The sequence below is a fragment of the Taudactylus pleione genome, unplaced genomic scaffold, assembly GCF_031769625.1.
Source record: "Taudactylus pleione unplaced genomic scaffold, aTauple2 ptg000479l, whole genome shotgun sequence".
Classification (NCBI taxonomy): Eukaryota; Metazoa; Chordata; class Amphibia; order Anura; family Myobatrachidae; genus Taudactylus; species Taudactylus pleione.
This window is the reverse complement of record NW_028284881.1, coordinates 1627815-1641152: the sequence shown is the minus strand read 5'-3', so window position 1 is coordinate 1641152 and position 13338 is coordinate 1627815. Positions and strand designations below refer to the sequence as shown.

General features: G+C 45.0%; 1 protein-coding gene across 2 annotated transcripts in view; it reads right to left on the bottom strand.

The window, feature by feature from the left end:
- Positions 1–2717: 2717 nt before the first annotated feature.
- The window catches only part of DDX55 (DEAD-box helicase 55), a 49747-nt gene continuing 39126 nt past the window's right edge, over positions 2718–13338 (bottom strand). Inside the window, exons 11-14 of one of the 2 annotated variants that reach the window (XM_088449062.1) lie at positions 11602–11716; positions 7272–7440; positions 3379–3668; positions 2718–3058 (exon numbers count right to left, since the gene is read on the bottom strand). In XM_088449062.1, coding sequence (XP_088305188.1) covers positions 2906–3058; positions 3379–3668; positions 7272–7440; positions 11602–11716 — 727 coding nt within the window. In that variant the 3' untranslated portion in view covers positions 2718–2905. The remainder of the gene's footprint in view (positions 3059–3378; positions 3669–7271; positions 7441–11601; positions 11717–13338) is intronic. The other variant, XM_088449061.1, reaches the window with a different exon arrangement.

Sequence of the window (13338 nt, the reverse complement as noted above, 5' to 3'; positions counted from 1 at the left end):
TATACGTATATCTGTATGATTTGTTTATGTCCGGCAGGCTGGGATTATTCTGTCTGCGACTGTGGCATCTTCCTGTTTTCGACTCTGGTTCGGTTTTTTCTCCAATTGTCTTTCGTATTATCGACCTTCTCCTATGGATTCTTGGTAGCAGAGAGCCCCAACAACGGTCCGGTTTGGTCTGTTTCAGCTGAGATTACGTTGTTTTGTTGCTTCTCATCTGCTGTCGTTGCCTCGCTAGCCATTCTGTACCTTTCCACTTACGCTGTATGTTGTGGAATTTCTGTGGCTGTTCAGTGATTAGTTCTGATTGTCTCCTGTGCTCTTTCACACTGGATCCTCAGCTCTTGCCTTTCCGTTGGGCCTACAGTTCTTGGCGGTCCCTGTTTCAATTTGGCCAGGGGATCAGCAAGTTCTCCACGCTTCCCACCCGGGAGGTTGGCTTTGGGACGTCCCCACTGTCTTGAACTCCAGTATCCCCTAGTGGATGAAGGAGAAAACAGGATTTTGGTACTTACCGATAAATCCCTTTCTCCGATTCCACAGGGGACACTGGACACCCGCCCAGCGCTGCTTACCTGTCGTTTTGTTTGGTTCCTTATATGGTTGTGTGACTGCATGTGTTCCCTGCAATGAGTTCCTATGTTCTTCTTCAGTCGGTCTTGTTCTGTTCTGTGGACTTTCTCCTTCTCCTGGTCTTCCTATTGTCCTCAGTCTCCTCTCGGGCTCAGTTAAACTGGGGCTGATGGGGCATAGAGGGGGAGGAGCCAGTCACACTTCTAAATTATTAAAGTGCCAGGCTCTACTCTACCACCGTCTATACCCCACTATCTTGAACTCCAGTGTCCCCTGTGGAATCGGAGAAAGTGATTTATCAGTAAGTACCAAAATCCTGTTTTCTAATCCAAAAGTTCACTCACACATTGCCTCAGTACCTCAGACAATTTGATTTAACCACCTGTGCTTACCATGGATATCTCTAAAACTTGAACTGTTGGGCAGCCTTGAGGACCGCATTTGGGAACCTCTGACCTAGGGGGACCTGAAGTAATGTCAAGTGCCAGATCCCGGGACTTTGTTACCGGGACTGGTGGTGTCTTATGCTACGTTCTCAGGACCCACCAGAACTTGTTATGTCCAGCGTCCTCTCCAGCTGTTCCTGTGGTTCTGTCCCATGGGTGCCACTATGTTAGAATGACATCATATAGATGTCCGGGCCAACTAGCGTCAAGCAGATCCCAGTCACATGGACAGACCCACCAAGCATATGAAAAGACACCCTATTGTAAATCAGCTAGTGCTGGCAGTCAGTCAGTCAGTACAACTTCTTAACCCTTGTAAATGAACTACTTGGCTCAAGGCTGCAGTTGTCACTTCCTGTAATCCCAGTTTGCTGATTACTCTCTGCAAGTTTCAGCCTGCTGATTAACTCTTGCAGTTACAGTATGCTTATTATTAACTCCTGCAGTTCCAGTCTGCCTATTACCTCCTGCAGTTCCAGTTTTCTTATTATCTACTGCAGTTCCAGTCTGCTGATTAACTCTTGCAGTTTCCTACTATTCAATCCTGCTTGCTAGCCAGAACCTCCCAGCCTTCTTGCAGACTACATCCATATCAGGATTATTCCCCTATACCGCTTTTTCCAGTTCTCCAGATCCACATGAATGGCTATATAATAAAGCCAACTTTCCCAGCACTCCATTTACAACTACTAGGCATAGGGACCCTAACCACAATCTGACCCTGACACCTCCTAGTGTTGGCACATAGCATTTGTATGAAGGGGATTCTTTTGATGACATTGACTACCAAAGCCAGGATCTTTCAATGTTTTGCCAACTTTTAAGTTCCAACCTAGTTTCCTGAAGACCTGCTTCAAAATAGGCCCTGAAAAGATCAGATGTATATCTGCTGATCCTTAATTACTGTACATGGGAAGTGTTCCAATTATAGTGTAAATCATGTTTTTATCCATTGATCATGTGTACAGGTGCAGTCTAGTTTATTGCCATTGATTTCGAGAAATTTATTGTCAAATTCGATAATAATGGAATTTTCAGGAGAGATGACAGGATTATACACAAACATTTGTGTAGTTCTAAGTAAAAGAAAAAAGGCCTAGATATTATTTTTACCTTTTAAAAAAGTGATGAAATCCTTTGCAAAAGTTATGAATACAGTCAACATTTATGTACAATAAAATAATGAATTGTAGAAAACTCTTCAAAAATACAAGCACAAATTCCCCTCTTCCACCAACTGAAAAAGGAACAGTATCCATTTGAATAAACTGTACAAGTTAAGCAGAACATTGGCCCTCATTCAGAGCCGTACGCTCTGAGCAGAGCGCACGCTCTGCATGAGGGCCGGGCTCCTTTTTCATGGAGCGTCCTCCTGGACGCTCGTATAGCTGTGGGTCACCACCCACAGGCTATACGAGCGTGCATTTTGATGGCCGCGATGGTCGTGACCATCGCGACCATCGAAATTGCGAGCCGGAGCCTGCGGTTGAGGTTTTCAACCGCAAGCTCCGGAGTGATTTTGGCTCTATCAGAGCCAAAATCACTCCCACTGACATCACTAGTGATGTCAGTGGGCCGGCTTCTGACGGGAGGCGTTCCCATGGGAACGCCCCCGTCAGGGAGGCACGCCCCCGGCACGCCCACCAAAGGGGGCGTGCTGTCAATCAACATTGACAGCACGCCCCCTTTGATCGGACACAACGAGCGAAGGAAAGTCCTTCGCTCGTCGTGTCTGGCGCATGCGCACGACGGAGCTCCCTCCGTCGTGCGCATGCTCAGTGCAGACCATCGACCCACTTGCGAGCGTACAGCCGCTCGCGAGTGGGTCTGAATCAGGCCCATAGTCCGGACAAAAGTTAGAAAGATCTACAGTATCTCAGTTTTGCTCAATCTGATAGGTCAGATCCATCTGCAGGTCTTCCAAAAGATGTCAGCTGTTTCTCCAACTCTTCCTCCGTGATTTTACCCTTCTTCCGCTTTTTTAGTAATCTGGTGTCACGGAGCAGCTCATCCACATCCTCATCATCTATGTCAGAACCCTGCAATACAAGAGGAGCCTATATCAACCGCTATAGACAGCTATTAACATAATGTTGGTAGTATAGTCTATGTTATGCCTTCCATCCCTTAACAAGACTTTATTCCATGAGCTTTGGCAAATGTACTGCAAATTAAAAAGTCAGCAAGTAGTGAGGAACATAAAAGGAATAGGATTAGTTTAAATGTAAACACGTTTCCAACATTTCTGTATGTAAATCATTTAAACATGTTTTTGTAAATGTTACTAAATGACCTTTCACACAGAAGCGATCTAAAGTTCCCTTCAGGGTTATTTTTCATTCCTTGCTAAAAGTTTTACCTCTTTGTGTTTTCTTTTAAGTGCGATTTTTTTCTTCTTCTCCTTTTTAACTTTCTGCTTTGACCAGGCCTTGTTCTTTGTGAAGTTTCTCCTGCCCTCCACCTCCTGTTTCTTCTTTCTCTCCAGCAACATCTTCTGTCTCTGTTTTTCTCGATTTTTATCTTTGTAGGAGATCGAATCCGTATCGATGGAAGTGGGAACAAAGTCAGAGATATCCTTTCCTCTCAATTCTGGCATCCTGGGCATTTTCAGCAGAGCAAAGCCATGGGCAAGAGTGGAGAAATCCAAATCTTTATGAGGAGCAACAAAAAATAAATAAAAAATTACTTCGAAATCACAAGCTAAAATGTAATACTTCGATCTACAAATCAGACACTACAGCTATGTGCTATTTGGATTGAACCACTGCTGTGGATAATGAAATATTACATCTGATTTAAAAAAAAATATTGAAGTTTGACTTTGCCACAAAAAAGAATCTACCCTTTTAATAGCAGTGATATTTTAAAACTACTGATATTTGGCAGTAAAGCAATGGTGCTGACCTCTCAATGAGTAGTAAGGAATTTATAAATGATGTGGCTTATCAGAAAGTGGTTGTAATAAGCTATAAAAAGGCACCATGTAAAGATAGACCCCAAAGCATTGGCTCTCACTTTAATGTTAAAGATAAAATATGCTTCCTGGTTTGAGGCTCACCTGCATAGGTAAGATTTCCACCAAGCATATAGTTATTAAACACCTAGGAAACCACCTGACACAAGTCGGATTAAATGAGACAACACTGGGGTACATGAGAAGATATGACCACAAAAATATTAATTACAAAATTAATCAAACAAACACGCTGATCTCCTATACTTTGTGGTTCTCGTTTCACCAGTAATCCAGCTTCATAAAATAGTAAAAAGCTAAATTATATGTGTAGAATCAGCACTTGAAATGGAAATGCAGTTTTTTTTCTTTTCTCATTTTCCCCGTCTCTATATAAACACTTCCTATGTTTGGGGAGAATATGGCAGCCCAGCAAGACCTATCATTTTCAAAAATGGACAACCTACTGCATTAAATGAGAGATCACTTTTTTTTATTTGGCACAAGATGGGGGACATAAGGTCTTTAGATTCCTGCTATATGTAGAAAATGTATGTTTCCCCCATAATGACACTGACATCTGTGTGGGCACCCATAATTGAAAGAGGGGTGTTCCCTCTTTCTAATTATGGAGGCCCCATAAGCAGTTACTGTTTGGGGATCACCAACCATAGGGAAAGCTCTGTGCGATTCTCAGTCATGCATACAGAGAAGGGAAGCCTGTTTTTGATGGGTCACTTACACCTAGCATGGGGCTGGTGGTGTAAGTGCCGATACTAATGATGACATTTGCGGCGGGTGGTGTAAAATAAATGGACAGCACGGGCTTCCACTTCCAGACGCATGGACCCCCTGCATTAGCGGGATGCAGTCTGGATGCCTATGGTCTATATGCCGACCGTCGGCATCCCGAGTGTTTAATTCCGGCAGGTGTCTAATGACTGGCATCGAAATCCCGATGCCGGTCATTACACCTATGCAAGGAGCCCAACACCTGGCTTACCGAGCGAAGGTAAGCCGGGCGACGGGTGCGTGGGGGTTGTGTTCGGAGACTTGGGGTTAGGCACTCCCCCGAGAGGTTAGGTTTAGGCTAGGGAAAGGGGGGGTTAGGGATAGGCAACCCTGGGGGGAGGTTAGGGTTATTCACCCCCCCCCCGGGGGACTTAGGTTTAGGCGGAGGGGAAGGGGGCGGAGGTTAGGGTTAGGCACCCTAAGGGAGGGTTAGGGGTGAAATTAGGTTAGAACATACTTACCTTGGACGATCGGGATTTTCACCCCTGGCGGGCTCACACTGTCGGGGTTTGAAATCGAATGTATTCCGCATTAGCCCTATGGAATCTCACAGTAGCATGAGGAAGTGATCCTGGCTTCCACAGCTGCAAATACAGCCACTTTGTGTGCCACTCAGAAACAGCCCCTAAGAAAGATCAAAAATACTCCACCACCTGCAAGCCATGGCCATCATACATAACACTACCTAACCAGGACATCCCCAAAGCAAACTTTGCGTGTCCTCTTCCGCTTGTTGTTTTAATATTCCCATCCAAAGTAAAAGAACACTTATGGGTAAGAAAGGTCTGTGTAACTCATTGAACTACACAAGAAAATGATTTAACTATTATCTCAAAAATCCAATTTTCTCCTGGGTAATATTGGGCAATTATAGGATGAACAATGCACAGAGAACACAAACTAATGGGATGGATCAATGTACCCCCTCCCAACTGTGCAAAGAAGACAGAAGGAAGAGTATGAAAACGGACCGAAGCACAGCCTCCTTTTGGTGAAACACAGGAAATAGTAACTTGCCAGCGCCCATCACCCCTGGCAGATGTGGTGGCTGTGAGCCAAGTGGCATATACGTCAGCAGCTCTAGAGGAATATCTTACAAGGGTACCTCAGAACTCTCACAAAACCAGATTCAGGTTCCAGGTATATAAACAGAAGGAAGGGCCCATGTGAGCCACACCATGATGAGAACACATACATTCATTATTTTTAGTTATTAACAGTTTTGAGAAATAGAAGCAAGAATTAAATGAAAAATAACGGTGTTAAAATACTGTGTTTCCCCGATAATAAGACCTACCCCAAAAATAAGCCCTACCCTTACTTTTGAAAAACGGTCCAAAATAAGCCCTACCCCGAAAATAAACCCTAACAAAAAAAAAAAAAAGAAGAGGAAAAAAAATAATGGTTAGTAAAGAATTGTAAAGCAGAACTGAGGGCATGATGCTGTCAATGTTAATTAAAATAAGCCCTACCCCGAAAATAAGCCCTATGGATTTTTTTTTACGAAAAAAAGAGTGTCTTATTATCGGGGAAACACGGTAGGAGCGAAAATTAAGTCCTTAGCTAAACTGGAACTACAAAATCTACAGGATCTACAAGAGGCAAGAGAGAAAAATGCCCAGATTAAGTAGAATCATTTACACATTATGAAAGGTTGGAATTACAAATCTAGATTGAGAGTAGTTTCCTTTCCTTAAGCAGATGAAAACTGCATGCCACAACCTCTATGGACATCCTGGATACAGTACTGGTCCCCAAGATAGCAGATCGAACAGAGACAAAAATGTGACAACAGTGGGACAGCCTAAAGATATTGAGTCCCGGTGGGATAACATTTATTGACATTTACTCGCCACTCAGCTAAACTTTGGTTCTCAGGGGAAACTGTGCATTGAAAACAGCGCAAAATGGTAATGGTCAGCCAATAAGAATAGTTTCTTGGGTACGATGAACCTGGTGGCCAGAATATTGAAATCTGAAACGGTACAAGAGTCCTAAACCCAGTGGGAGGGGGGTGGGCCCTGTTTGGTGTTAGCTGGAAATTACAGTTCTTGCTGGGACAAGACTATTGAAGAAGTCAAATCTCTGAGCAACAGTTGTGAAGGGACAAAAACATTATTCAGCAGAGGTCTTCCTTGTCATTGTAAACTTGCCAAAATTGCGGGAAGACACCTGACCTTGACCACTGCCAAACTGGCAGTAGAGGTTATGGAGATTTCAATTGTGAAAAGAGAGAGACAAGTGCATTAGTGGGCTATGTGTGTATTCTGCCAGTTTAAGTACTGTGCATATAAGGTTTCTGTTACCTGGGGCCTGATTCAGACCCGCTCGTGAGCGCACAGCTTGCCATTACAATCTACTGCCATGATGAAAACACTGACATTTTTATAAATATTCTAACAGTATACTATGAAATGTACATGAATCAAAGCAGCGGCTGCTTTGTGCATAGTCATACTACAGAAACAAACATAGAAAATGCTTGATGAGCCTTATGGATGTTGTACCTTTCACTTGAAATATTAAGCTGCACTCGTGTTTGGCATAAGCTTGTACATAGGAGACAAACGCTTTCATGCCTTTCTCAAACATCGCCCGATCACTCATTGCCAAGGACTTCAACTTTGGTAAATGATCCACCGTACATTTCAGCTCTTCCATTTCCTGCAGTGGGCACTGTGGATCACAAGAATAGTAAGTGACTGACTGACAACAATTAACCACTAAACTAGCTAATATATATATATTTTTTTAAATATATCCCCAAAAATGTTAATTTTTTTTTCTTAGCAAATTATGTAAATAAGAGCCATTTAAACCCTATATTATATATATAAATATTGTTAGAAGCGGCACTCCTCAAAAGGTTCATCCAAAAGACTTAGTCTCACTCTGAGTGCCGCCAGCGAGGTTGTGATAGTGTGTGTGTGTTATATATAACACAAAGAAATGTGTCAGCATACATCTATCCTCCGTGCCCTAAAAGTTGCATTACACAACACAGGAATAGTTGCAGTGTCAGCAGCTGTGACACTGTTAAGTAGCATTTTGCATGCAGATGCAGTCCCACAGGGAATATAGGAATGTTGCATATAATTTATCAGCATTAGCTGTTGTGCGTCCTGTTCACATCACATTGCATATAGGACGCATTTTAAGTGGAAAGGTTTCACGAAAAGACATTCTGCACTACCAGCACATGATATATCACAAACACACATATGTACGTGTATATGAAATTGCATCATATAGGCTTCACTTCCTCCCGATTGACCTGCGAATTGCTGCATTTTGGCGCGAGGGAGCAGGACTTAAGATGCTGCCTGCTTTCTATTCTGTCAGGGGGGGGGGCGTGCGCTACTGGAGTTGGTGCCGTCGGATGCCCGATCACTGTGGGCAGCAGCGGTTGGGACACACTAGAGGGGGAGCCAGCAGGTCCTTCTGATATAGACGGCTGCTGGAAGATTAGCTTCCGGCAGCCGCCTAGTAGGAGTTTCTTCAGGGTACACGGGGCTCCACAGGGAGACACTGGGGCGTAGATGGGACCTTGGAGGACAGGACACCAACAGCAAAGCTTTTCCTTCCCAGGATGCTGCGGTCCTTGTCCCTATACCCCACCCACAACCAGGGCAACTCAGTTTTGTTGGTGTCCAGCAGGGAGCTGGGTCACCATTTTTAACAGTGCGGCTGCTTCAAGCAGCCCAAACTAATTTTTAGGATTTATTTTTTTATTTCTAGTGTTTTAAACTGAGCAGCAGCAAAAGAGTGTCCCTTGGACGTCTGCGCTGCAGCTCCATCACCCCTCCGCGGCGCCGTGACACCAAGCCTCGGCTAGGTACTCCCGGCGGGGCTCTGGGGGGACTAGGTAGCAAGTTCTCTGGACCCCAGATTGCAGCCCGGAATCCTGGGGACAGGCAAGACATATGCCCACTTGCGGGGGCCTGTGTCTTTATGTAGTATAGCCTCCTGTCTCAGGAGACGCTTATGTGGAGACTGGTGCGCCTACAACTTCACTAGTCCACCGGGGAATTAATATAACTCATCTACTTTGATAACAGATGATGGGCCTCCCCCTGGAGGTTCACCTGTCCCTAGTCTGGTGGCTACAGACATTCCATTTAGACATCCCGGATTGGGCTCTCCTCACCACGGACGCAAGCCTCAGAGGGTGGGGCACAGTGACCGGCCAGTACTCCTTCCAGGGCCGCTGGACCCCAGTCGAGGCAAAGTTACCAATCAATGTCTTGGAACTTTGAGCCATCTACAGAGCTCTCAACTCTGGCTCAGGATATTCTTCAGGGCAGGCCAGTACAAGTACAGTCCGACAACGCCACGGCAGTGGCCTACCTCAATCACCAAGGAGGCACTCGGAGACTGGCAGCAATGGCAGAAGTGTTCCACATTCTCACATGGACCAAACACCATCTCTGTTGTATTCATCCCGGGAGTTCTCAATTGGGAAGCAGATTTCCTCAGCAGACACGACGTGCATGCAGGAGAGTGTTCTCTAGATCCAGAAGTCTTTCAGCTCCTGGTGGACAAATGGGGTCTGCCGGATGTGGATCTCAAGACACAACAACAAACTTCCAGTATATGGAACCACGACAAGGGACCCAGACGCAGCCTTCGTGGACGCATAGTCAGTGAAATGAACCTTCCATTTGGCATACCTCTTTCCCCCAATATTCCTGCTTCTTCAAGTTCTTCGGAAGTTCAAGCAGGAAGGGGGCACAGTCCTGTTCATTGCTCCAGCTTGGCCCAGGCGTCATTGGTACTCTGATCTTCAAAGGCTCTCCATAGACGTTCCTATTCGACTTCCTCTATGAGTAGACCTGTTGTCTCAGGGTCCATGTCTACATCTGGACCTGGCCATCTGTCTTTAACGGCTTGCCTCTTGAGACATCTCTCCTAACGGCTAAAGGATTTTCCAGCTCTGTGGTCCAGACCATGCTCAGGGCCTGTAAACCGGCCTCAGCCAGGATTTATCACAGAATATGCATACATATTTCCAATGGTGTGCTCCAAGAAACTATGACCCCCAAGTTTTTAAAGGTGTCTAGAATTCTTGCCTTTCTTCAGGCTGGATTGGATCTAGGCCTCCGCCTATTATCTTTGAAAGTGCAGGTCTCTGCTTTATCCATCTGGTTCCAGCGCAGACTGGCTCCTCTACCAGTTATTCACACCTTCCTACAAGGTGTTCTCTGTATACAGTCTCCCTATGTCCCTCCTGTGGCTCCATGGGATTTGGCAGTGGTGCTCCAAGCACTTCAAGAACCTCCATTCGAACCCCTGGAATCAGTGGATGTCAAGTGGCTCACTGCGAAGACTCTTTTTCTTCTGACTATCGCATTTGCCCGTAGGGTGTCGGATTTATGGGCGCTTTCATGTTACTTCACCTTTTTAATCTTTCATCGGGACAGGGCAGTTCTTAGAACACTTCCGGGCTTCCTTCCAAAGGTGGTCTCTCGTTTCTACCTAAATGAGGAAATTATGATTCCGGCCTTTCAAGCACCAGAACTCTCGGTAGGTGAGGCCTCTTTGGATGTGGTCCGTGCTCTAAAGATATATACGTGGACCATATTACTTCCATCAGGAAATTGGACGCCCTCTTCGTTCTATATAAATTCCACAAGAAGGGATGGCCAGCTAACAGACTCTGGCCAGATGGATTTGCATGACTATATCACAGGCTTACATGCAGTCTGTCCTTCCTCTGCCGGCTACAGTATCTGCTCATTCTACTCACTCTGTGGGTCCCTCGTGGGCAGCCCGCCGTGGCGCCTCAGCTGAACAGCTATGCAAGGCAGCCACCTGTTCATCTGTCCACACATTTCTTAGGTTTTATGCCTTTGATACATTTGCCTCTCAGGATGCATCCTTCAGGGGTAGGGTTCTCCTATCAGCTCAGGAGCGTTCCCGCCCTTGAAGAACTGCTTTGTGACATCCCCATTGTCTCCCTGTGGAGCCCTATGGACCCTTAAGAAGAAAACTGAGCGTTATGGTAAAACTTACCTTTGTTTACTCTCTATCTTCAAAGTCCATAGGGTCCGCAGGGCCCACATCCTGACGCACCTGGCTTCTATGGGTTTCTTCCCTCGGTCACTTGTTTCCTTCTCTGTGTGAATCTGTGATTCTTCAGTGTACTAGTTTACCTTCTCTCCTGCTCCTGCCTTGAGCTTGTTAACAAAACTGAGTTGCCCTCAGGCTGTGGGTGCGGTATAGGGGGAAGGACCGGAGCATCCTGGGATTGAAAAGCTTTGCTGTTGGTGTCCGGTCCACCAGGTTCCCCCTACACCCCCATTGTCTCCCTGTGGACCCTATGGACTTCCAAGAAAGAGTTAACAAACGTTAGGTTTTAGCATAACTCTCCATTTCTGACTGGTCGCATCAGATGCGACCATGCAAGGGAAAGCCCAGTACAGCGTGGTCGCATCTGATGTGATCATGCCAGGCAAGTGGTTAGAGCAGCTGTTCAGTATCTGACAGAACTCATGACACAAGGAAAGGAAGCGGAAATTTGACACGAGTTGTAAAAATACCATAGAGAATTAGAGAATATCAAGTATTTCCAGTGTAGGACTTCCGGTTTCCAGGAAAACCTGTGTTTCCTATCTGTTACTGGGCTGTAGAGGAGCTATGGAGTAGCATAAATAATAGAATATATATAACAATACAAAATATCACATTCGTACTTTTAAGATTATGCTGTACATTAAAAAAACAAAACCTTTATGCAGTTTTAGGGGCTATGTTGGAACTTTCTTCCCCTTCCAATAAGTTTTTTTCTCGCTTTTTAAAAAAAAAAAAAAAAAAACCCCAAAAAAACACAAAAGGTACCTTTTGGTTTATTGAAAGAAAACGGACATATGATTCTTCCATAGGAAGCAAAAACACAAGTGCGCTGCCATGATGACCAATCCGTGCTGTACGTCCACATCGATGAACAAAGGCACTGAAAGCAAAGCATGACATCTGTAAGAGGCTACATATAATGCTCTTGATTAATATTAAAAGCTTGCAAATAGAGGTTCAATCCAAAAGTTTGTTGTTTAGGTACTATAAAACAAGTTTGTAAACATAAATGCATAAAAATATATCTTCATTGCCACATTTTTTTTTTTAAATCTCTATTTTGAAAATAAACCTTATGTAATAAACCGTAACAGGCAGAGATTAAAAGGATATAACAAGTCCAGTACAGTAAAAATTGTTGACGGCAAGTTTAAAGGCTCCCATACACGGGGTGATAAGGCAGGCAATCAGACTGATTTGTGCGATTTGTCTGCTACATTGCACTGTGTATTTCCCTGGTCGGGCCGAGCGCACTCCCGTGGGGTCGTACATCGCACCCCCTGATCTTTCTGCAGAACCAATCAATCAGGGGATGCGATGTGCGATCCCATGGATCGCTATGGGTGAGGGAGGGGGGAGCCGGCATATCGTGTGGTTGGCCACCCGATCGCACAGTGTGTGCGGACCGCCCGATATGTGGGACGACGGATCCCCTGTCGCATAGCATCGTGTATGGGGGCCTTAAGACTAGAGAGGAAAACATTAATAAACTATTACTACATACAGCCATGGTCAAAAGTTTTGAGAATGACAAGTATTGGAACTCTGCTGCTTGAGTTTTTATGATGGCAATTTGCATATACTCCAGAATGTCATGAAGACTGATCAGATGAATTGCAATTAATTGCAAAGTCCCTCTTTGACATGACAACAAACTTAATCCCAAAAACAAAACAGGTGTGTGTTGACGAGGGCAAGGCTAGAGATCACTCTGTCATGCTGATTGAGTTAGAACAACAGACTGGAAGCTTTAAAAGGAGGGTGGAGCTTGAAATCATTGTTCTTCCTCTGTTAAACTTGGTTACCTGCAAGGAAACATGTGCAGTCATCATTGCTTTGCACAAAGGGCTTCACAGGCAAGGATATTGCTGCTAGTAAAATTGCACCTCAATCAACCATTTATCGGATCATCAAGAACTTCAAGGTGAGAGGTTCAATAGTTGTGAAGGCGGCTTCAGGGCGCCCAAAAACGTCCAGCAAGCGTCAGGACCGTCTCCTAAAGTTGATTCCGCTGCAGGATTGGGGCACCACCAGTGCAGAGCTTGCTCAGGAATGGCAGCAGGAAGGGTGTGAGCGCACCTTCACGCACATTGAGGCGAAGACTTTTGGAGGATGGCCTGGTGTCAAGAAGGGCAGCAAAGAAGCCACTTCTCTCCAGGTAAAACATCAGGGACAGACTGATATTCTGCAAAAGGTACAGGGATTGGACTGCTGAGGACTGGGGTAAAGTTATTTTCTCTGATGAATCCCCTTTCAGATTGTTTGGGGCATCTGGAGAAAAAAAGCTTGTCCGAAGGAAAGGTGAGCGCTACCATCAGTCCTGTGTCATGCCAACAGTAAAGTATCCCGAGACCATTCATGTGTGGGGTTGCTTCTCAGCCAAGGGAGTGGGCTCACTCACAATTTTTGCCTAAGAACACAGCCATGAATAAAGAATGGTACCAAAACATCCTCCAAGAGCATCTTCTCCCAACCATCCAAGAACAGTTTGGTGACAAACAA